The sequence below is a fragment of the Calliopsis andreniformis genome, chromosome 10 (assembly GCF_051401765.1).
Source record: "Calliopsis andreniformis isolate RMS-2024a chromosome 10, iyCalAndr_principal, whole genome shotgun sequence".
NCBI lineage: Eukaryota > Metazoa > Arthropoda > Insecta > Hymenoptera > Andrenidae > Calliopsis > Calliopsis andreniformis.
The window spans coordinates 15,221,928-15,247,865 of NC_135071.1; the positions used below are offsets into that span (position 1 = coordinate 15,221,928).

General features: G+C 41.6%; 1 protein-coding gene across 3 annotated transcripts in view; it reads right to left on the reverse strand.

Moving 5' to 3' along the window:
* The window catches only part of LOC143184316 (pseudouridylate synthase RPUSD2), a 163,235-nt gene that overhangs the window by 136,775 nt on the left and 522 nt on the right, over positions 1–25,938 (reverse strand). Inside the window, exons 1-2 of one of the 3 annotated variants that reach the window (XM_076386427.1) lie at positions 25,831–25,938; positions 24,875–25,084 (exon numbers count right to left, since the gene is read on the reverse strand). In XM_076386427.1, coding sequence (XP_076242542.1) covers positions 24,875–25,084; positions 25,831–25,881 — 261 coding nt within the window. In that variant the 5' untranslated portion in view covers positions 25,882–25,938. Of the gene's footprint in view, positions 1–24,874; positions 25,097–25,830 lie in introns of all 3 variants that reach the window. The other 2 variants (XM_076386428.1, XM_076386429.1) reach the window with 2 other exon arrangements.

A 25,938-nucleotide genomic window follows, 5' to 3' on the forward strand; every position in this document is an offset into this window, starting at 1 on the left:
ACATATGCTTACATGCAATAGTTTCTCCATAAATAACTTCGAGCCTCGAAACCAGGAATATCCCCTAAGTCAGCATAACGACTGCGCTCTCATTTGATTATTTTTTAAAATCACTATTCTCAAAGCCGAAAAGAGACGCGGAAGAGGCCTCCGCGAGGTTCAAACGCGGATCGTGCCTCGACTGCGGCCGATGTCTCGTGAACGAGAAAATTTAAGAGGGCAAGGCGGACAGTCGACTCCGCGCGGATGATTTCTTTGATCTGTCGCTTGTTCGTTTCCCCCGCGCGCTTTGCTTACACGACGTAGGCACGCTCGTCGGCGTTCGCGCGCGTAAAAGTTTTCACGTAAAAATAACGCGGCCATGCTGCAGCCAGATGCCGACGTATCATGACCTACCTTCATTCGAACGTTCTCTCTCCCTCGCTCGAGCCGCGACGCGTTCACGGGATCATTGACTGAGGAAATTATGCACCCTTTTTCCCGCTACTCTGCCCCCAGCCGCGGAATCCGATACCCTTTTCCCGCTGCTTGCACATTTTATTCAAATTATCGCTGATTCCAGCGATAATTTCTGGGGATCTCGGCGAAATCCAAACCCTCGATTTCTGTTTCTCCTGACACGATCAAACGCAGCGAGGACTCCGCGCTCAAAGGCCGCGGATTTTTAGGTCGGGCCGAGTCCTCGAATCTGGCTTCTCGAAAGACAGCGAACTGTGATATTAATTGAAATATATTTCCTGGTAAGCACCGTACAATCCTGACCTTTTGCTCGCCCTCCTGTCCCTCTGATTATTCAGAATAAATTACTGGGATGAAACGTGGGCGAATCGGAGCCTCGTCTCGACAATTAAAATTTTTAATTGAAATCGAAGACGCGGGGGATCCACTGAATCGACTTTGCATAATAGGGTTCGATCGCTGGCAGCAGGAAGGTGGGAAAAAGAGAGCGAATCGGCAAGAATAACAGCGAGTCGTTGAGACAGACGCGAAACGATGCATTCGGAACGCCGCGACCTAGCTAGCCCAAATCGCGGCCAGGGAAGACAAATATTATCGAACGATGCCTCATTCTGACTGAGATAATATTATCCAATTTATTTCGATCCCCCTCTCTGTTTCGATTTCAAATACTGTCTCGCTGGGAAGAATCCACCGCCATAACGACGTTCGCGCTGTCAGGGTATTACGAAACACACGATTTTCCTGATGGCTAGTCGACTGGCGAGACTACTGAGAAAAGGGGAGGTATTTAAAAAAATTTGTAAATTAACCATTAGAATATTCTTTCAAAAGGGAGCAGGAATTTTAAACGCAGCCTTCGCTTCACGTTTCGGACATTAAAAAAATGATTTTCGTGGGTATCATTCGCTGGAGGGCGAGAACGATAAAAGAGTACTCCAGGCTTCCTAGAAAAATTCTAGAGCCTGGAATATCGGAAAAATTCTACTTGCAGTGTGGAAGAGAGTAGTATGGATATGGACTCCGAGTTCAACTTTAGGAAGAACTCGAATGAGATGGAAAGAAATTTCTGATTCTAATAACGATGATAGGAAGTTGTGCAAATTAGTGGATGTAATGTGCAAAGTGTAGAAAGAATTTTTCTATACAGGGTGTTACAATATTTAAATATTCAAATTTCCTAATTTCCAAGCGTTCCAAATATGTACTATTAAAAACTTCAAATACCCTAATTTTCTAGAATTTAAACCTTCAAAATTTAAATATTCTACTATCTAAATTTTCAAACACCTCAAAATTTATACATCCACGTTTTCAAATAGCATCTACATCCTATTACCCAGACATTCAAATCCCCAGTTTTATTTTCAAATTGTCCGAACCTGATTTATTTATATGTATTCCCCACGAAAATATTACATATATTCTTTTCATTCACCTTCCGCATAATTTAACTCCAATCCCCACAAATGCAGTACTTAATATATGCCCCTCTGCTCGCAGCAGCACCGCTCACAGATTAGCCTCGCCCAAGACGCCATCCCTCGCGCGCTTATAAATCCTTTCCTCACTTCTCACTCAAAAATGTCCCCTAAATTCCAGCGTGCAAAACAGCGCACGGAGGCCAATAATTCGTACAGACCTCTTTAACTCTCCCGCTCAGAGGTCTACGAATAGCAGCGTACAATTTCAGACCGCACAGAAGGATCCACCGCGCCGGCGGAAAGAGTAGAATAAGCATGGCGCTAGATCAAACAGATCGGTGGGCCGCGGGGGCCGCCGAACGGCGTCGACGACGGCGATTTCGAGTAGCGTGTGCAACCAGGCCGCGGTTAGAAATTCAATGTTCTGCATTGCGGTAGGGAAGGGACACACGACCGAGAACCGCTCTGCAACGCACCGAGAGCTTAACCCTCCCGTTTAGCTTCGGCCGCGGAACGTATTTCAGTCGCAGCGCAACCGTTCCACCATTTTTCATCGTTCGCGGGAAACGGCCAGGCCTCGTGGAAATCCCGCGACGGTGGCGTAATGATAGCCCCGCGGCGACAACGACGAATTTCGCGATGAAAAATCGGACTGCCACGCGCGGGAGGGGGGGAGATCCCCGGCAACCGTGGGGGCTTGAGTAGCCTCCTGGCCGCGATCGAGGGAAATTGTCGACGGGGTCGTTCCTCTGGCGTTTCTTGCACACAGACGATAAAAGTGCACCGAGTGCAACGCCGTGTTCGTTTTTGCATTTCTACGGTCGCCCTTTTCGCGGCGAATATTCGCGGCACGCGATGTTTATTGAAATTTAGTTGGCGCCCTGCGCGAGAGGGAAGATGGAACGGTGTGAATAGGCGGGGCTGAGAATGTGTGGGTCTTGGAGGAAAAGTGTGGTGTTGAGATTCTGGGATAAGGGGCTCCGAGTAATTTATTCTTTTCGAGGAAATTATTTGTTGGGAGCTCGGTTATGTTAGCCTGAGCTATATTTATGGTTACTTTGAATACATTAGTTTACTGGAGAGATAAAGAATTATTGCGATGAGGTGTATATACTCTTCTGTTTTATTTAATGCTTCGAGCTCTCTTTGTGACCCCTTTTCTTCGCATTCGCAGTAAATTAACCTTCATTAATGGCGTCACTTTGTAATATCGCTAGTGGTGACCACACGTCAATTTGACACCAAATGTCAAATACACTAATATGGAGTTATAATATTATAAGGATATTATATGGAGTCAATCTGACGACACCAATTGAAAGGGTAATACTTAGAATTTTTCCAACAAGAAATCATGAGTAAACTAGATTTTTATATAATTTCATATCTTCATAAACAGAGTTAAAAAATTATCACCTAAATAGAAATTTACTTTAGCTTTCAAATATTGTAATCTCCATTGTATTTTTCATACTTCCTGTATTTTTGAAAATTATACATACTTTACACGTTTTTATACATCTGAAATTTTCATAAATGCATAAAACTCGCAGTCTCACCGTGAATGACATTTCCACCCCCTCCCATTTTGGTTTCGTTTCGCTTCCTTCACGCAGAATATCGAAGAAAATAACTTAAAACACCTCAGTAAAGTAGAACGCAGCAAGTGTACGCATTTCCATTTCTCCAAACGTTGTTCAAAAGCATTTTCCCTCCATGTACGAGGTAACCGAATCTCGCGGCGTCAGCTAGGATATTTTCACAAGTACGATAGGAGGGAGCGATTGAAAGGAAGGAAATAGGGTAGCAGAAAAGGGAAGTCGATCGCAAAAGGGAGAATGGTGATCAGCATTCAATTCCGCCTCTCTTACGCGCCCCCGCAGTTTTCAAGCAATTTTACTTCGAGTATTACTCGAATATGAAAACACTCTCTGAAGACATCTTCAATGGCTCAACAGTTTTGGGAAGTTTAAAGGACTCGGGAATCTTGGAAGCCTTGAAAGCTTGGAGATCTTCGAATATTACGATCCTTCAAGGAGGAAGGCATTCGCGGTATTGAATTTTAATTATTTCCCTTTCTTCGTGGAATATTCGAGCAATATTCAAAGGCAACGCGATCGATGGGTAGAAATGTGAACTAAGTGATTCGAGGCAGAGTTAGTGAGAAGGCGAATATTATATGAGACACATAATCAATTTAGGGACTATTTTCACTGTTCATGGCGGTTATTAATTATAGATTTAGGGCTTTTAAACTGTTCAGAATGAAAGACGATTTTTGACACGTGTGACGTTAAGTATGTAATAAAGAAAACTTATCGCTCTACATAATTTTGGAAATAGAATCAGAATTGAAATTGAAAGTAAATATTTAAGAAGACAGAAGTGCATTAAATAGCATTGTAGTTAAAAACTTTAAACTCTGATATCTATAAAACCAAAATATGTGACTTGCAATGTGACGTCACACTTGGTCAGTTCTCACCTTCTTTCGTCACACATTTGCTTAACCGAGCTCGTGAATTTTCTATACACGCCATGTATATGTCGCGTCTAGTAGTATACATGGTGTTAGATTTATTCCACGGGACGCAAGGGCTTCGACGAGGCCATCTTCCCTCGTCGTAGCATGGAAGGCAGGAGGGAAGGAAGAGGAGAGAGACGGTTATGCGAATAACTCGGTCCTGGCACCAGCGTGCTCGACTCGCTATCCCAAAACGTCCTCCCTACTGTCTCCTAGCCCACTGCTCTAACATGCCACGGCCAATTTCTGTCCCGCCGCATTTGTCTCCCTTGCCAATTGCAAACCCTCTCGCGACGGCCACGCGAAAATATGGAGAGGAGAGGCGAGAAAAGCGTGCTGAACGGTCGCTGCTGCGACTCGGCACGGTCACTGATCGCCACCTCGATGCTGCTCGATGCCCACTGGACGCTCAGACAGTTTATATCCAGTCATGGTTCACTGGCGGGCTTACGAGGTAAATCAGTGAGTGATTTCTGTGTCGCTGGCTTGGTATTGTCTTGAAAAGGGCTTTGGAATTTTTTCAAGATCAAGTGTTTTTAGAGGCTCTTAGTGCTTTCCCTTTATAATAGGAAATTTTATTAGGTTACGTTATAAATGAAGGAAATTTAATAATATGAACTATTTCAAATATCATCAACTTCAAATACTGAATTAATTTGAGTACTCCTGAAAATGAACTAAGAAGAACTTAGGTCACGTTGGCTCTGAGGTGCAGAAATGTTTCACAAGGTTTAGGGTCGTATCTGACATCTAGAACACTAATGCTATTTTACGATTTTAATTATCAGTTCATGAATTTCTCACGAATAGTGAACTTCTCAGTGATATTTTACAAAATACTAATACTTTATATTCTGCGATAAAATCGCGAGTCCGCATAAAGTAAGCACTGCACCCCCAAAAAAAAGAAAATCCCTCCAAGTAAGCATCTCTCTATCCGCAACGCGACAGAAAAATAACCGCATCGCCAGCGCAGGCGAATAAAGATAAACCGCAAGTAAGCACAGAGGATATATCAGGCTGTCGTCGCACGCTCCAGATCGCGTGAAATCTCTGAATCGTCTGGACCCGAAATACCTAGCCTCTTCAGCCTATGGTCCACTGTCACTGAAGCATTGTCTCTCGCGGCGAAACTGATGCGCGTCGCAGTTGATAAATCGGAGACGGAGCCCTCCTCGTCATCCATGATTTACCGCGTGAAAAATGAATGCGCCAGGGTGTGGGGTAACGCTCGATCTGTGCGCCCCATGGAACTGGGACGGGGTGGTAATTCAATACGCGTCTGTCTGTCGACGCACGCAATGGGGATGGAAGTTCCTAACTTCGTGGAGGGGTGAATCGTATCGAGAACGATCCGTGTATAATATTGTAGGTTCGATTAGATCGACATCAGCGCGACGTCACCTTGCCTGGTTATGAACAGCGAGACTGTCTCGCGTTCTTGCCGCCCCCTAATGCTGCGACAGACAGACGTGAAATCTAATAAACGAGTCGAGTAGTTTTTTGAGGGTCGAGCTCCCTTGAGGAGCAAGTTAGCGGACGATTTGGAGAGATTTGGAGACATTTGAAGACATTTGAAGAGGTTTGGAGGGATTTAGAGGCTGGAGAATTGGGAGCTGTACTTTGGGGCGTGGCGATGGATTTGAGAGGGAAAAGTGGAGACAGAGGGTGGACCGGTGATGGCTCGAGGGGAATGAGAGAAGCCTCGCTGTTCTGACAAGGTGGAATTGACTGTTGATGTAATTAGGGAGTTGGAGGACTGATTGGAGTTATTGGGTTTGAGCATGACTGTTTGGATTTGAATGACAGGGGGGCTGTCGATATTCTGTCGAATTTGGGTATTGTTGGGATAGTATCGGGAATGAAAATGAGCTTTTAATGGCATGGTGACATCAAAAGGGGAATTTAATTAGGAAATTTGAAGAAACGTCGATATTGAAAGCAGGGTAATTACTGATCTAATGGAGAGCTAAAAATGGATTTAGCGTTCTAAATTTGTGCACAAATAATTCCTAAAAAGAATAAAAGAAGCAGTGTTAACTTCAAAGGTGACTTCATAAAGATTCAAGCATAACTAATTTAATTTCAAAAGGAATTTTAGTCTCAAGAAAGAAAATTTAGAAATGCCCTAAAGAATTCGACTCAAATGGTTCATTGATTAGACAAAGGTAATTTTAATTAAACTTTCCTTCCAGCTTATTAGTACAGGCTTCCCTGAATCAATCTTTTCACTCAGAATGTTAGAGTGCAAGGAGGAAGCAGGAATCGATGAGCAGTAAGGATATCGAAGAACAAGAAATCAGTACCAGAAGATCGAGTAGTAGGAAGCCTGCAGGGCTTCCAAACGGAAGACTAATTTTAGTCAACAGCAGCGGGTGATCGTTAATGTTCGATTTTCGATAGCTGGATGCCTTAAAAGCCAGGCGACAAAGATTGTGTAACTACATCGATGAATAAAACTTACCCGATTGCGTAACAAATTGGATTAATACGACTGGAAAAACTAAATTCGATTTAATGCTACCTTTCCGATCGCTCTCTTGATGAGAAGCATTTAATCTGCTGGAACCATTAAATCAGAATAACAGGCAGAGAAAAATGGAAAGAGAAGGTGAACTCCAAATACCGAAACAACAATTTTCAGCGTAAGTACAGATTAATATAAAATCGATGTCATAACATACGATAAATGGATACTGGGATCACCGCAGGCAAAAATATAAAATTCAGGACTGGGGAAAAAAAGGAGCATAATTGTAACAGAGATTTCATTACCAACCCCCAAAACGTATCACTCTTCCAAGTATCCTAAAATATCCCAAAAGACTAACAGCGTTAATTCCAGAATCCTAAAGAATTAAAAGGCACCCACAATTCTAGCTCTGGAGCCAAGCAATCAGAGCCCCTCCTAATCTCCTAATTACCGTGTCGATTGGCTCCAGCTACCACGAGCCGCAGAAACACCTTGGCTCCAGCCGCGATACAGATTCTCGAGCACGAGCGAGCCAGATAGCCGACGGAGCAGGAGGAGGAAGACAGTGAGCAGACGTTATATTTAGCGCGAGCACGTGGCTGGGCATATCTCCGTGGCGAAGAAAACCTTACGGCTCTGTATGTGTGGGTACCTGTTGCCCCTGGGGACGCCCAGGCGCCTCCACCTCCTTCACCTTCCGCCTTCTCCTCCCCCGAAATCAGCAGAAATCCAAGCCACCAGAACGTGGACCCTCGAGCGGCTGTGCCTTGGCCCCGAGCCAAACCTCGTGCCCAGTTTCCACGACGAGTTTCGTCGAAAGGCGAGAGGACGGCTCTTTTTACTTGCTCGTCACCAGCGGGCAGGTGTACTGTGCGCCACTCATCCAACACCCCCACTCGAAGCACGCGCAAGGGTGAAAGTGTGGCGGATGAAAGAGGGTGAGACTGGACCTAGGCGCGGATGGAGAACGGTGCTTCCAGGGAGTGTGAATGATGGGTGGAATTGGGGATTGATAATTGATTGGAGGATGTTGCTTGGGTGTTTGGGGTGAGAGGTGATGGACACTGGATAGGTTCAAATGTGCCTGGAGAAGAGTAAAGTAAGAGAGAGGGTTTTGGGTGCAAGGGGGTGATTGTCTGCAGTAAGTTTCATTAATAGAAGCGAAGCCTTTGAAATTTGAAGGGTAGTAGAAATGACTGAGCATGTGGAAATAAAATCATTGTAGATACATAAAATCACTATTTAATTCTTTATAGAACAAGTTGTTTCACTGTAGGTGTTCCAAATCGTTTAAATAAAAAACTAGTCGCGTCGAATGTGATTACAAGTGGAATTCAATGATCTAATAGTAGTCTATTATGTAAAAACTTTCTATTGGATAACTTGAGAAAGTAGTCTTAAGGTATCATTCACGTTGAAACTTAGTCTCAATTGTACTAATAATTGGCATATGAAAGTATACTCTAAGAAATCTTTGAAAACTCACGAAAGTCAGAATATTATTGAAAATAAAGTGTAGCCCAACAACTAAAAATTATCCAAAGCAAACTCTGAAGAAATCACTTGACGAAGTAAAGCCTTAAATGCTACTTAATACCCTTTAACAACATTATCAGACGTCAGTTTTCACACTCCAGTCACGATTCACAACGTCGAGCGACATTTACCCGCGCTGCGACTGAAGGTGATCGAACCCACAGCTATAAATCAATCTTAATGTTTCCCAGGCTATCGATCAACGCAAATTACCATGTCACATGAACCCCTGGTTACCCCATTTCAGAAATCCAGTACCCAACTATCGCTGAAACCAGCGATCACATCACTCCAGTCTGCCTGGAGCCTCATGTAGCGCTTTCGTTTGTCTGAAAACTTGTTCCTTTCACGTAAACAAATATTAACTACCTCGCGTAACCAGTTACGCCACAGTTCCGAGACAGCAATGGTTATCTCGATGGTCGTTTGCTGTCTGACTGCCAGTAGGTACCGTGTCGAGTAAAAAGTCCCTCTCGTAAAAAGTCCCCCTCGATAAGAGGGAGTGAACGCAGAATTGGACCGACACGTGGGGAGAAAGAGCAGCACGAGTGGCGACGATGCAATGCCAATGATCGATGGCTCAGGGAAGTTTCTGGTTCAAGGCCAGCCTCGTCCCTCTATCGAGGATAAGAAAAAGAGAGAGCAGGTAGAACGAGCTGGCCGCCGGCGAGAGTTGCGCAAGAACCGAAGCTGATGTAAAGATCATTACGCGCGGTGATGACGTTACGTGTTACGAGATGCCTACACACCAGCTGACTAAATCAGTGAAAGTAATCCCCTGCGCAGTGCAGATAACAGAGACACGACGCCAGCGACGGCTGGCCTTTCACCATTGCTTCGTGAAGAAATGAACTTGAGGTTCTCTGTTCCCAGTAACGATTGGGACGTAGTGCATTTGGAATGAGAAACTTTTCCTGGGGTCTGAAAGAGGAAGGGCACATCTACTTACAAGGTTTGGAAGTCTGAAGACAGATATTGAAATGAAGGAATATACAAAACATTTAATAAGAATCTACCTCCCTTTCACCTATCTATCATAAAATACTCCTAACTTTTTGCCTCTTTTCACAAATCCTTGAACCTCCTAATGACTCTAGAGAACACTTTTCCAAGGCCTCGATGACCACAGACTCATTGCAAGACTACTTTCTGCGATCACCAGAAGAGTGATTAAGAAACACAAAAAGGCACAGAGTCCCTTCTCCAATTACGCAACTCCGCCAATCTCAATACCAAGCCATCGATAAGATCGATTCGAACATCCAAACACGGTCATGAATCGCTAATCCCCAGTTCCACCAGGAATTTCAAAGCTTCGAGAACTCTATCGACTCCTAACCGAATTGTCCACTTTCTAGCGAGTCGCTGCGCCAGCCATTATCAATAAGCGAGCAAGCCACCGCAAAAGTGGTTGGCAGAGCTGGCAGCTCCATTTGGGAGATAGGATCATCGTTATGCCAGTTTCGCGGCTGAATTACTAGACGAAGGAGCATCTGTGTCGGCAAGTCGGTTTACGAGCACAGACTATACGGTCAGACGAAGAATCCACGTGCTCGCAAGGGGCCATAAACGAACTATCATTTGCTCAAAGGTCGCAACGATGCGCTTAATACCCTCTGCAACAGGAGCCAACCGACTTCGATCTTCCTGCCATGAGTTGTCAATTATTCCGAGTGTCCCCTGAGGCTTGACTGTACCGCGAATAAAATTCGACCTAGATACAGCTTTATCAACAAAGTCCCCTGCTCCGTAAATAAATTAATTCATCGATTCACCTTGCAACTGATTTCACGTGGATATTCTTTAAAGGTGGCTTCTAGTTGAGAGGTCAAAAATGGGGACTTTTTTGAGAATTTTTTCCAAAGAAACCATGAGACATTTTAATAAGAGGGTTTCGGCTCACTTCTTTACTCACGTTTAGAGAATGATCAACATTAACATCGTTGTAAGGCTCTAAGACGCTCCAACATTGTTCAGGTTTGAGGATCGTAGAACCAGCGACGTAATCTATGCTATTTCTCAAAATGAACGCCTTGGCTCGTCGTTAAATATCGTTGCCTCGGTTGAATAGAGTCGTTTGGTTTGCCACAGGCGTAATTAATCCTGTCGCAGCGTCTTAATGTTGCCATGCAGCTGCGACAAAAATAAGTGCCATGTAACGTTGATATATAGTGCGGTGACAAAAATGTAGAACAATTGTCGTACTGAGGGGCGATGAGAGATCCTTAAGTGTAATATTCAGGCTTTAATGAGACGCTGCCAGCTTACGGCAGTATCCACATCAGGAGGCATATGGCCAACAGTTTGGGAGAATTTAGAAACTCGAGTAGCTCCCCAACATGCTCACCTATTTGATTTTTCTGACTTGAATTTTCTGATTGTTAGTTTAGAATATGCAGTAGTGGACAAAAGTTTAAGACTACTAGGTTAAAACATTGTTAATATTTGAATTGCTGTAACTTCATGATAAGAAGTAGCGTAACAACCTTTCTATGGCCATTTCAAAGAATGGATCTTCTATTTTTATAATTCTAAATTGAATTTCCTTGACGATGATTCTACATTAGGAAGAGAGCAGGAAAGGAAAACTGGGTTTTCTCTAAAAACTTGAAAAAATTCAAAGGGTTCTTATTTTTGCAAAAAAATGTTTCTGCTATCCAAATCACCATGAATTTGTTGACTGAAGTCTCCATTTTACAATGAACCCCTTAGAGGTTGATGTAGGATTTTTAGTTGTCATTTTATGTTCCAATTTGAGCTGCCCTATCACCCTTTAAAATATTACCACGTATATGGTTCACACTTTGTACCCATAAGAATATTTGATCAAGCCATGGAAGAACGGGTGTCATTCTACGAGCGTCCTTGCGCAGTACAAAATGGCGTATGAATAATTAAACTGTCACCTTCCGTGGACACGAACCACGGTCATTTTTTACAGATACAGTTGATCCTCAAAAAATACTCTACATTTTATTAACATCTAGTGTATGTACACACATGTACATGTATTGTTTCGCGTTATTCGCAGCGTTATTATTCGTCCACCCTGCACGATCCACGTAGCTTTTGTGCAGCGTAACCGAAGCTCAATGCATTCTCGGCGAAACCCAATTTTAGAACGCAACCAGCGTGTATCGTCGAGTTTTTAAACGAAACAATTGAAGCCTTCCCTCCGAGGACAACTACCTCCCCCATCGCGGTTATTACTGTCGCTCGAATGTTTAATTCGAAAACAAGCGAGCCTTTCAGCGGACTTGTAAATTGGACCTGGTAAATGAGCGACGTGAGAAATAGAAGGGGACCTAACAAAAAATTCAATTCAATGACTTCAATGATGCTTTTAACTTGCAGAAGCTGGGTGTGAGTTAACTTTTTCAATACGACTTTTGACGAATTCAGGTAAATGCGCATATACAGTAGAAATTTGTGGAACATATAGGGTAGATGCCCCAATTACTGTCAGTGCCCCTACAACTGCCACTTCAATTGCTTTACTTAATAGTGAATATGTAGAGAATTACGATTAAAATGAATTTTAATATCTATTTATGTTTGTATTTAAAAATAATATTAGAAGGCGAATGTGCTGTCTATCAGAAACGCAACTGACTTAAGTATGGGAAAGTCATAACGCAGGAAGGGTGGTAATTTAAATATTCGTCTGATATCTCTTCCACGAAATGAATTTCTAATATAGGTAAGAATGATTTCAATAATACAACGAAAAAGAGTGATTTTTATCTTTTAACTTATAATAATTAATGATGATAGCAATGGTGATTGCTAACAACTGTTTAGACTAACAGTGTATTTAAAAAAAAAAAACTATGATTTTTATTAAATAATTGGGTATAAATACTTCTCAGAACAATAAGCAGATACTAAACGGGACGTAAAGTTCCTAAGGCAATATAACTCATACAGTTTATGGGGAGCTAACAGTTGACTGATTTGTAGCGTCCCCTTGCCAGTTTCAGCAAACAGTAATTTCAGCATTATCTAAGCGTTTAACGGCTCTCTGGCAAACTTTGTGTTTTGTTTCTCCTGGGAACTTTTATCAAAAGAAATGACAGAATTATTACAGCTTGCTTAACTTTAGCCCTCTAGCGACTGACCACTTTAACACCTTTGATTTCTCTATTGGAAATTTATAGTACCGTGTTACTGCCTACTGTCTTCACAATATCAAATGGATATTCTTTGTAAGACTTGCCAATAGTCTGAAGAATAATCTCAGGCACCTGTGGAACAGTACCAGGCAAGCAAGTCAAATTTTTATCGTTTCCCCTCCAACCACACTTTTATTTCGAAGTTAGATCTGGTCAGCCTTGCAATAGTGCGTCACAGGTGAAAGTGGCCCGAGCGAGTCGCGGTCCAGCGATTTCTGTAGATTTTTTAGTCCCGAATGGTCAAGCGAGCCACGCGCCGCGGAAACAAGACCAAAAGTCAATTTTTAGACCTTTTTTCTCCTTGTAATAACACACGATACCCACCAGCAGTGGCTCATCATGCAATAAATAAAACAAGTTGCGAAAAATCCCAATTTCATCGGTAGGATGCTCAGTATTCATTCGGCAAGTTGTTAAAACACGAAACTCTAACTTCCTAGTTCGAGTTGCAGAACTCTCCATTCACTCTCGACCTCAACAAAAATTACTCCTCGATACATGCAAAATTTCAAGCTGCCGAGTCATTCCAAATGGCCGTGATATTTAAATGTCACCCTGAATGTTCAGGAATCCATTAAACTTGAACCCGATCTCTCGAGGGAGCCAGAAATTAAACAACCAACACGCTGTAACATCTCACGAAGACACGCTCTCTGTCGTTTTCGCGATCATCACCTCTCATCGTTCTGTCAGTGACTCCAGAGGCGTTAACGAGGCCACGTGAAATAGCTCGGAAGGTCGAACATCGAGGTGGGACGATAAATCGCGTATCGGTCGCGTGTTCGCCGGCCGATTTCAATTTTGAGAACCCCGAAATGCTGATACAGCAGCGTGTATTATCGCTATTATCGCCACTTGCGATTTCCTACTTCGCGATCGTCGCTGCGGCAGGGCTAACAGTCGATCGTTCCGCGGAGTTATCGCTAAGGGAAATCGGTGACAGCGACGACCATTCTGCGTGCGTTGCCCGATAAGGCGAGATTTATTGTGCCGATGAATGACTCCGCGAACGATTCAGGCAACGATGGAAAAGCAGATTGCAGAAGCGCCGCAGTGCCGAGTAATTAACTACTTCTGCACTGCTCGCGACTCTGGAGCGATTATGGGAAATATAGTTGACATATGAAGCGTTAAGAGCAAGGACATAAGCTACAATAGACTTATATTAAAAATATTGACTTCAATAGTTTTTATTATAGCTTGAAATCAGGTTAAAATTGATTATATTTCTGCTGTATGAGGCTTATCTGTTATGCTATATTCCTGCTCATCTGCTGTGTTGAATTGTTAGTGACTCAGGAGAGGAATTTTTATTAAATGGCTTGCAAATCATCCTCGGGCATATCTCTATGTAAATATCTCGAGTTTTGTTAAAATAAGGTTTACGTCCTTATTGCCTCAATGGCTTCATATAGGAACTAGGTCGTTTGCGAAATTATTAATTATTATGGCAATCATACTGAATGAGAGTCGAGTGGATCCAAGAATTGCAGGTTTTGCATTTTATATGTACGTATTTCGTCGGGAATTTTATCTGTGGAGAATTGTATAATGATACACAGCAGAACTGCAGTCTGTGCTCAATAAAATACTAAATGAGACTAGATTCTGTTAACCCTCGAATTCTGGGACTTGAAATTATGCTTCTTTCTGGACAGACTTAACATCAACTATTTTTACTTTATTTAAACTGTCACTAAATGATTCTTAATTACTCAAAATGAAATGAAAGTGAGTCTAGTGTCTTCAGAATCCAAAATGAAATGGTAATGAGCCCCAGATCAATAATTAAGAGACATCAAAAGCACAACGACTGGATTGCGCATCATCGTCGCGCACCACGTGACTAAACCGAGGGAAAGGTGAAGAGGACCCCCAACACGTTGCTAAGTAATCGTTTGAGCTTGCTGTACGAATCGACGTCCCTAGTACCGCGACGCGGCCAGGGTGATAATTATAAACCGACGCTGAGCGTCGCGACAAAGGTACACCTTGCGGTCTATTTTGCGCCCACGAACACATTCTTTCGCTGCTGCTCGTTATAAACGTAAATCGACGCAATTAACGAGCCCTGCTTTACGTCTCTGTTAAACGAATCCCAGCCGGATTGCGTCTCTTTGTCGTTATTTTTAATCTAGTTACTGATTCTTCGCGTATGGCTGAAGTGGAGCAGTGGGATGGGAAACAGAAGACTCGCTGAAGGTTTCGGTATATTATCATAGGAACTATGTAAAGACTATTGAAGTTAGAAACTTTATACCGATACAAATATCGCGGCACGAATTGTCTCGAGTACTGACTGACTCAATTACGAACGTTTATTTATCCTAATTTTCATATTACCTAGTACGTTTACGTTCGTCAAAACGTTGATCCGTTATATGACGAGTCCTAGTGACGTTAAAGCAAACCATTAAGCAAAGAAGACTTCTTCGAAAATACACTGTCTGTCTCTGCTGCGTAAATTACGTTATTTTATTGATCACGTGCTGTCACGTCGCCAAACTGTTCGCAACGCTGCTCATAAAATTCTCCACGGATTCTGGATCCTGACTTTGGACCCAGATCTATTTCGATCCCAGCGTACGTTACTGTCCTTTTTGTGTATATTTTAAACAATCGGGTCGCTACTAGGATTTCGACAATACCTCTGCCTGAAAATCACCCTTAAAACCTCAGACGAGGAGACTTTCGCTAATAACTCTAGTTCAAACAATAATAGGATGTCGTTTAAAGCTCCCAGAGCCAGAAGAGATTCCGTCTGGAGCTCGTGTAATCAGTTTGCGTAGAAACATATTATAAATGGACGACACGTGATCTCGAGTGATACTCGCGTGAGTCGTGGCATGTTCAGGAAATGGTTGGGATTTTTTCCGCGATTCATCGTCGCTACGTGCCCGAACGTTCTGTATTTGTCTGTGGCAGAACAGACGCTTCCCCTTCGCGAAGGAGGTTTTGCTGATTCCCCACAGTTTTGGAAGTCGAATTCAAGTCGTGTCTATGTGCTTTAGTGATAAATTTCAGGCGACCTTCGATACGTATTGACTCAACTATTAGGCAATTATTTATGTAATCCTAGCTTTTTGGAAGTCTAAAAGAAGCTTCATTTTTTAACAATAAAAAAGGGGAATAATATTCATTCACGTTGTATAATAAATCAATTTAATCTACTGAAGAGTGGAAATAAAAAAAGCTGTAAGTGCTAGTTTAAAAAAATGGCCTTTTTTCGTAAGTAAGGTATTTATATAAAGACCAATATCAGTAAATGCTTTCCTTGTAATTTTAATTTTGACACTTTCAGCCTTTTTTTATTTCCACTCTTGAATTAATATTGAATAATTATACGAGTCTTAGTATTAAAAAAAAAAATATATTTTCCCAGGTTAGTAGACATTTCTCTCATTTGCTATCTATTTTTCAATCTACAGTGAGGATAATAATCTCGAAAAATCATCTGATCTTATTCTGACAATTCCAAATCTGCTGCGTTTCGACACTAATCTGACACCTAAAACCCACTGCAATCTTCTCAGTACATCTCATGAAATCTGAACAACGAAGTATTGACTTACAGGGGTTCCGTTCCAAATAAGAATCCGACTCAGAGTTCAAATTTACGCGAAGGCGTTTGTAATTTGCTATTTTATTCCCGCGTTTTTATTGCCAACCCTCGAACCACCCACAGATATTCTTCTGGCTGTAATTAACTTTAATTACTAGTAGCTTTTACATCCCTCTCCATTAGCCCATCCTAGCGTTTCCTTTTCTCTCTCTCTTTCTTCCCTCATTGTTACGATTCTATTTTCGAATAAGTTACCTTTTACACGGCACGCCAAGTGCGACTTATGAATTATTTAAAAGCATGAATTATTCATATCGAGCCGAAACTCAGAATAAATCAGTCTTAATTGTACACTCGATACACCAAACGGATAAAATAGGATGTTTCGTCCTTATCAAAGGACCACTGCATGCCCAGCGAAAATACGTATCTACAGGGAGCAAGAAGCTGCCACGTGACTGTGGCTTCACATGGTGACTTCGCAACGAAAGGGCGCCAGAGGCAAGGGTGCGTCCTTCGAAAACTTGAGCTCCATTCTTACGGGCACAGCAGTCGTCGTCACGCTAGTGCAACGTGCCAGGGAAATCGAAATAAAATTAAATCGAGCTTTTCGCGAACACGCGACCCAAGGTCCATGGCTAAATTGTCGGCCAGTAGTCCATCAGCTCGCATAAATCCTGGGGATCTCTTTCCTACTCAGGAGCGCGTAAAAACAGTAATTGATGTTACAGCCGCGGTAAATGCAACTGGTCGGTTATTTATTTGTCTTAACCTGTCGACGACAGCGGTAACGTATGAATGAACGTAGCGGCCTTGCACCCTCAATGAATTGCAGTGCTAAAATATCGTTCAGCTTCGAACTATTGGTTATTTGGCTGAGCAACGCAATGGAAGAACAAAAAAAGAGAGCTCCAATTCGAGAATATTCAAATGTTCCAAAATGTAAATTTTTAAACGCTGGAATATTATAATATATAAATTATACAAATATTTCAATTTCTGAAAGTGGTAAATTTAGAAGCTCTCACCGAATAGTTTCAGTACTATCTAATGATACTTTAATTTGGATGACGAATAATTTCACATTCGAATTTCCCACAGTAAGAAAGTGTAATTATAACCAAGGATCATCATGATTGTATTTACTTTCTGACAAGTAAAGAACTAATTATCTATTAGGCCCACTCTCAAGCAACGCAGAACGATTACAAATTTCACACTTCTCTTTAAGATAATTAATAATAAAACTGATTGTCCCACTATTCTTGACCTTGACCTTGACATTGAACATTGTCATATTTTTTCCTAATAAACAACCATAGTTTCTCCATTAGCAAATAATGTTTCCCTCTATTTAAATATCTCTACTACGACTGACTCCATTTCTCTCCACAAAACATTTTATACTCCACCTCTAGTCAACAATCGTAGTGCAAACAAGCTCAATGGTCAACTTCGACCGAATTGAATATTAAAAGTCTACCTGGCCACACGCACAAGGCAGCTATTGGAACCAAAGGGCAAGAGAAAAATTCGTGAAATTAAAATACGTCCGACAGCGTATTGCGGTCGATAACGATGCCAGCACAATTTTCGGTTTTATCACTGGGAAACTTGTTCCCAGTCACCGTGACGCGGATCGGTTAACGAAGTAGCCGAGTTCGACGATATTACCCTGGCTCCGATCGACCAGGCCAATTTCCAATTACACTTTTTCAGGATGCAACTGCACCTCGCGGCTCTCTGCAAACTCTTCTCGACTCGTTTTCAACCTGCAGAAACATCCGCGAACTTTTCGGTGACATTTTACGCGCACAAACGTAAAATTTGCGAACACTTCCGAAAACGTAAAAAAAAAGGGTAGACCGATGCAATTAAAAATTTTCCAGCGAATATTTCATCCAGGGTAATATAATGGATCGTCTCGGGTGATCAATAACTTCGAGGAAATAATTGAAATGGTTTTAAAATATTTGACTAGGAGTCATTATGTAATATCGTCTCGAATGAGAATTTTATTTTTAAGGTAACTTTACAGCTTGGCATCTTGAATTTGCCTTCTCGAAGAGGGCAAGATAAATTGAAAATTGAATTCCAAGGTAAGTTGAGTGTCCATCGAACTTGCATCGGGACAATACTTACACAGATTTAAATTAGAGGATTGCATAAATCACTCGAATTTTATGCCTTCGAGTACCTAACTATTGGTTATTCGCTTATTAATGGCTTATTTAAAATGCGATTTTAATCCATTGAACCGCCCTGAATTAACCAGCGCCCTCGTGTAATTGAATTGCACCGAGCTATAATCAGAGAAATAATTCAAACGAAAAACAGCCGAGGTAAACACAGAATAAATAATGCATACGAGTGGGTGTTGATCAGGTTTCATAGTGATGCCCTGGTAAAACTGATAAGTCATACAGACGCAAATTACTGGCTAATTGTGCAAGCAATCATTCATAGCTTGTATTGTTCATCAGACTTCCTACAAATTGTAATAAAGGTTCCTACCGTTCATACGCTGCTTTGGTTTCGTAACAAGACTAACACGAACTTTACGAACGAATAAATAATGTTTCTTCGTGTTTTAGCAGATGTGCGTATGTGTACTTCTTCGACCTCCTAGGTTCCTCTAAACTCTAAATCTCTCGCGTTCTCCAGACTTCCCTAGACCGTTCTGTGCCTCTCTCTAGCTCACCATCGCTCTCTTTAGACCTCCATTCCCCTCCTGTTTACCCGCGCGCGCGAAAACGCGCGGGGACGATGAGAATGTGCCTCTGTTGCTGCACCCGCGGGGCTAAAGCTCGAAATAAGCCGCAGCTGGAGCTGTCTAGGCCTTCTTCCTCGTCGACGTCTGTCAGTGCCACTATTGATTTATCTTTTGGCAATACGCTCAACGAGGATTCAAAAAATGTCACAGGGTGCCTTCCTACAACTATGCCAACATAAGCAAGATGATTTGATTTATGTGGCTGAGGACAGGCTTAATGTTGCGTGACTAGAACACCTGTTTCCTTGGTATATTGAGCAATCGAGGGATGCTTTTGTTGGGAAATGCGAAATTTTCGAGGTATTGGATGAAAATTACGAAACACGAAAAGAGAGAAAGTAGATAGATTATACTTATTGATAATATTAATAAGGTGAAAGAATGATTCCAAGAAACAGTGAGTGTAACACTGAACTTGTATCAAAACAGCACTGTAGCACACTTAACCCAGACCTATCCCAGCGAACTTTTATCAAGTAAGTTCATCAAATACAGTCATCTCGATACAGCAGCTGCCTCTTCTCGAGCAATGCACAGCTGTTGCAGATCTCACGTTTCTCTTTAAGATAATTAATAATAAAACTGATTGCCCCAGTTTTTGCTCAGATTGCCTCTGGTCAAACTAAATATACTATACAGAGACCTCAGAGATAGCGAACAGTAACTACAGGGCAACCAATGAATTAACAGACTTCGTAAATCTGCGAACAGCTTCGAGGACAAACTAGACATTCTTTATGGATCTGTGAACACGATCAAAACCCAAGCACGCGGCAAGGTAAACGTCCCAATATCTAATCATTTAAGATATTAAATGTTCCAGTAAATAAACTACCTAAAACTGTATGTCCTGATACTTCAATTATGAAATCCAAAAAACTGAGAATTCTATTTTATGGCACTCATTTTTACTTTTAATTAGGTTACATAATACATTAGAATTTAAGCATAAAATTGAATAAAATCAACGTTAGTGTTTAGGTATTGGAACATGACCAATTACTGGGACATTTACCTTACTTTATACAAATACTAAAACTGCTCTTCTTTTATTTTACAATCAGAGAGCCATCCCTCCGCGAAACAGATAGATAGAAAAGAAAATCGAACAATAATTCCTTCCATAGTCTTCTCACGTTCGACTATCCTAAAGAGAACCGTGATAAGTGGACACGAATCACCTGTTACGCAGCCATTAAATGTCTCGTACTCCACCGTCAGAGTTTACGGTATAGTTAAATCAGCCAGGCACTCGAAACAGAGGACACATTATCGTTGGCAACGCGCGCCGGTCAGCATTGTCTTCCGCTGCCATCGCTTCGATAATATATTATAGAGCGCCTTGCTTTTAAAATTAAATTGCCTCGGTCTGCTGCACCGAAAATTGCCCGACTGTGAATATCGTGAATTATCCTGATGCGGGTCACGTCGGTGGCGATGGTCGCGTGTATCGCATTGCCCACACCTCTGACCCGCGGCAAATTCACGCGACCCGCGCTATAAACGTTCCTCCCCGTGAAAAATACACGTGACTGTCCCTCGATGCGAATTTCTCCGACCAATACAAATTTGGCGGCAATTAGCGTAACTATGAAGAACGTGCACGCGATGGTGCTGCATCTTCGTATAAAAAGTTGCATTGTCTTGTACAAGGAGGTACTTCACGTAGGAAACATCGAGTTTCCTAATTGAGTAACGCGAGGGAAAGTGTGGAGCAGAGTTCACTTTGTCGTGGACGATTATGAAATATATTTCTTTTCTTGTGCCACTGGTCTTTTTTACTTTCTAGAGATATAAATTTTCTAAATTGCTATCCACGATTTCATTTGTATTCTGGAGGTGAAGTGACGTCGCTTGCGACCATTGCTTCAGAGGTTTAGCGAGATTGAATGGAGCGTCTTTCTTTCTTCTTTTTTTTTTTTTGATGTTGAAATGGTATTGCTATGTTTTAGGAAATGTGAGTCCGAAAAAAGAGTGGACTGGTGCATATGCAACTAATGTACCTGCTTTTATGGAAGATATAGAAATGGTCCAGTACCTAAAATCAGCGATTAAATATGCACCATCTCAACAGTAATTATCACGTTACAGAAAAGAATCTATTATTCTTCTATCAGTAAGCCACAGTCATTTCCTTTGGCAGGAACCTCACCGAACTCTTTACAAACAATACAATAGTATTAATAAAGTAATGAATATAGTCAACAGCTTTAGCATAAACTTAAATCTATTCTGCGCAATCTTCGCAGAATTTTGCCAATTAAAATATATTGTCTACTTTCCCTTTTTTTGCTTGTATTTGTATACTAGAGGGCATTAGCCCGCAAATAAACAAATAAATAAATTCCTTCCACTATCCATCTCTACTTTAACTACCCCCACTTCTATTTCTCCAGCAGCCAAGCATTTTCGACCTTCTCAAAGCGTCCAAATACCAAAGCCCCAGGAGAGAAGACTCGTCTGAATTGCTCCGACATTTCTGCAGCAAATGGGCCTGGTTGGTCCCGAAGGTTCGTCAGAATAGTATCTGACACGCGTCGCGACGTCCCAACCCCGACAGTCGAAGGATATATTTAGTCGAAGAGACGAGACGAGTCTCGAATGGTGAGAGGTTTCGCGTAAGTGCCGCGTGGCAACGAGAATGCAAGCGCGGGCAAAAGTGTCCAAATTAATGGCGCGCTATTCCGGGGAATAAACGATACGCCAGTGCTCGTAAAGTACAGTACAGAGGAGCGAACGCCAGGATATTTGTCCATTACGAATTTTGGCACGCGGCGCGCATCTAAGTGTAATCGATTTTAATCAGACGCGACCTCTTGGAAAAGCGACGTCGACATAAGGCGAAAACTGCGTGGGCAGTTGTGATTTCGATAGGGAAGTAGCTATTGTCCGAGGCGAGATTCTACGAAACTACAGGGTGTCCAGGCTGAAGCAGACTACCTGAATATCACCTCTGTTTTTCATAACAAGATCTAAGAAATTAAATCTTTTCTTTTTCCTTATTTTTATACATATGCTTCTCTACCTTTTGTATTTTTCTCTGCAAAAGTACCATATGTCGGTGTCCTCATATTAAATCAAACAGTTATGGTGTTTGAAGCGATAAAAAAAATACTCTTAGAATTTTTCTTTAGAAAGCCTAAGAATATCGAAATTAAATTTAACTCAGGCTTTTACAAATCTGCTCATTTTTCTAGTCCACATAATTTCTGGATCTCCCAAAACCATTTCCTTAAATTTCCTCGAACACATTACAACCATCACACATTTCCTGCAACCAAACCACGCCAGCTTTTTCTCAGTGCTCAAGCAGTAGCTCGAAATGAACCAACGTCCTCGACGAATGGTGCACAGAGCAGATTCTCCGAGACTAGCTCCTGTTTACGAGTCCCAGCGTCGAGTAAATATGATAAATGAAACGAGAACGATAAAACCAGCGCCGAGTCAGCGGCGTCAAGATAAACTGTACCAGAAGAGGCACAATGTGCTGAGAAAAACCTGTTCGCGGGTTGCATATCCGCCAGGAATGGGGGGAGAGGGTTGAATGAAGACGCGGGATTTGTACGTAGGGTGAAACACCGCGAGGAGGACCCGCTGTACGTCCGAGAAAAATGGCTGAAAGCCGGAGAAACGTGGGTCAGAGGATTTGAAAAAGAAAGGGCGGCAGGATGGTTTATTATGTTCCTTGAATGGCGCTCTCCAGGAGCCAGAGACACGGAGACCAGCGCAATTTTTGTGATAAGGCAAACAATAAAGCGTGTTCGGGGCGAGAAGTAATATAAAGACTGTCGGCGGGATCGTTGTTATGAAAATTATTAATTGAATGAAGTCAGGGGACGCCATTAATACAAGGGTATTGAAAAGCAGAATAGCAGCGACGGAGAAATGTTGATGCTGTTGTGGAGAATATCGTTCATTCTTCGCAGTTTCTTCCGAAAAATAAATATTTCAGGGGTGAGTGGAGCGCTTTCAGGGGTGCACGGAAAAGAAATAAAATCAGTGAAGTGAAACACGGTACTGAAAACTTGATATTTGTTTCAAAGACTTTCTACCATGCAATATAGCACTAAAAAACTATCAAAGTATCTTGAAATTTTTTTCTAAAAATTATACACATGGAAAAAGTAGAATCCCTCGTAGAAAGCAGAAAAAACAGCCACAACTCTCATACTTTTTTTGTCTCTATTTTCCACAACACAAGATTACAGTACACACAAAAATCGTCGAAAAAACAGTGAAACACCCTCCGTCGCATCACAACACGTCGTTTTACGCTACAAAAAATTCCGACGGTCGCTGAATGGGGCAGGTTGAATGAGCGATGGTAACGCAGAGAGGGGGTCCCAGGAATAAATTAAAACCACGAGATACAACCGTCAGGGGTGATAAATAAGCGAAGAAACGTGAGGGAGAGATCGAGTGGCGAGGGAGGAAAAAAAGAAGTAAGGAGGAAGCGTGAGCTGAATGAACTCAGCGAAGGAAAACGCGTAAATAAAAGAGAAAGAACCCGGAAAGAGTGGTAGAGAGAGGCGAGAATTAACTTCGTCGAAGACGCTGACGAAAAGACGGTCCAGGAACAATTAAAATTAGAAGTAATGCTTCGGGCGAGGGAAGGGGGCGGCGAGTGAAATAGTGCGCACGTCGGGCCGGGGAAAATAAAAGGAGCGTTGAGAAGAAAAAGACGAGAGGACGATCAGTCATTCCGGAAGACGCCTGAACCGCAAATAACTCTCGGTCAAAAGCATCGGCGGATGTGTTATGAGGCTCGCCCCAAGTTTTTTTTCACCCACGACGTCTTGAACGATCTTTAACCCAGCCACAACTGCGGAGAAAGATATGAAGTCGTTTCGTAGCTGACGAAGACCCCTAAATCAGCTAAGCTCGTTAAGGTATATTAACACTTCAGTGCTCCGAAAATTGAGCCACATTTTCGACTACTTTCTTTTCTTAGTAAACTATGTGTAAGACTGAGATGAAGTTTAACACGTACTTAGAGATACTTCTGAATCAAATTTCGTAATTTTCAGGGATAGTAAATCGAGTGTCTTGCGATTTTTTTGCCTCGAATTATTTGGCCTCGAGATCATTTCCACGAGCTCGTAACAAGTTTTCGAGCGACACATTCGGAATATATGGAAACGAATTAAAATAACAATTTGAACAAAACTTGTTGATTAATTATTCTTTTCCGAATTGAATTTGTTTGCTTATGGATATCGTAATAAATTGTAATTTAAAAATCCTCTGTCTCGTGTGAGAGGAATAAATTGGTATGTTGTTAGAACGGGAAACGTAATAAAGTGACAACAATATATTGATAAACGCAATGCTAGATTAACAGATAACCAGCGACGTAACAAAGGGATTTACGAGACTTGCATACGCAACAGAGCCTCTCCCTTTCGCCTCTAGTGTCGCAATTTTTAAGTGTACCATCCGCGGGAACTGTTCCTCCAAGAGGAGAATGTGGGTTTCGCGCGTACAGTGAAAGTAACAGGTTGAGGAGCAGCCTCGTGGGAACGAACCAAAGGGATGCAATTAATTTAAAGACTGCTGCTCCTCCTACGCGTTTGCAATTACGGAAATGTGTGGTACCCAGACAGCTCAAAACGAAAAAGTCAGGAGAGCTTAAAACGTCCGTATTCTTTAAAAAAGTGTTCTCCAACAAACATACAGAGCAACTCCAAACAAATCTTATCGTCTGTTTTACTAAGCGCTGGTAAAAAATATGTACACAAAATATAAATTAAAAACTCTATTACTTGGTTTACCTTGCTCGAAATACCAAATCATATAAAAATATGTAAGGTTCTTTTTTATTGCTTTATGTATAAAATCTATCAATGCTAAAGAAACAATTCTTTCAATACATTTTTAAGGACGTTTCAAAGTCATTTTTTCAAATAAACAGAGCATGTTTGCGTGCAGATAAAAATGGATTAAAAACTCACCTCCTCCTCACTGGATGATGGCTCCTCATAGTCAGATTGGGACCCCTTGAAGACAAAAATGCAGTCTGATGGCTCCAATTTACGAGCATTACCAAACTGTGTTTGTTGATCAGCTAATTGATTTGCTGCGGTAGTCTCCATCATGACCCTTTGTGCCACGCATCTCAGTAAGTGTTCCATGGAAAGTCTGTTCTTCCTGACAGCACTTTTCTGTAATCAAAACTAAAAGATTTTAGTTATACTTCAAATACTGTAATAATATAACATATAAATTCATAATGAACAACATCCTACATTGAAATTTCTAATTTGCTTCTAATCATTGTTTAAAAAAATTCCTTGTACTATAAATATCAATGGATAGTAAAAATTAAAGGTCTTATTGCTGAAATATCGATAAATGATGCCAATGGTAAACTATTTCCATTCATCAACGTGTGCCTTTTAAATCACGATACTTCATTCATCCGCGTGCACGTGATACGGCCACATGGCCCAACGTACTTATGACTACATTTATAGGCATGAGCAGGAGCAGGGGTCTCAAACGAATACGGCGATGAGAACAGTATGGATCGAATTATCGTTTACGTCACGGCAATCTACTGTACACGTGCAGTATTATCTCTGCTTCTATATATACATACGTTTAACATACACGCACGTCACGTAACAGATGGATACGTGCATGTGACGCTTGCTTGAGATGCCGAGATAGTTTTAGGTTAGGTCGACCGGCTCCCATTTTACACTATGACTATTCAGAACTTAGCCGATTGCGGCTAAGATTATAAATAGAAACGTTATATCCATAAATCAAAGTACAAATAATAACATTACTGTCATAAAAATTGAAAAAAATTTTGGAGTAACGTGACGAGGTTAGAACGCGAGTTCGCTTCATTTACGAACAGACTTTAAAGTCACGACCTAATAATATATGACCAGAAACTTACCGAACAATTGTTCGAAATGTATGACACTACTTGACGCAGATACAGTAACATGGAAAAACTTCAGGATTCAACACAACACTTTTAAATCGCAAACGTGCAGTGTTGACA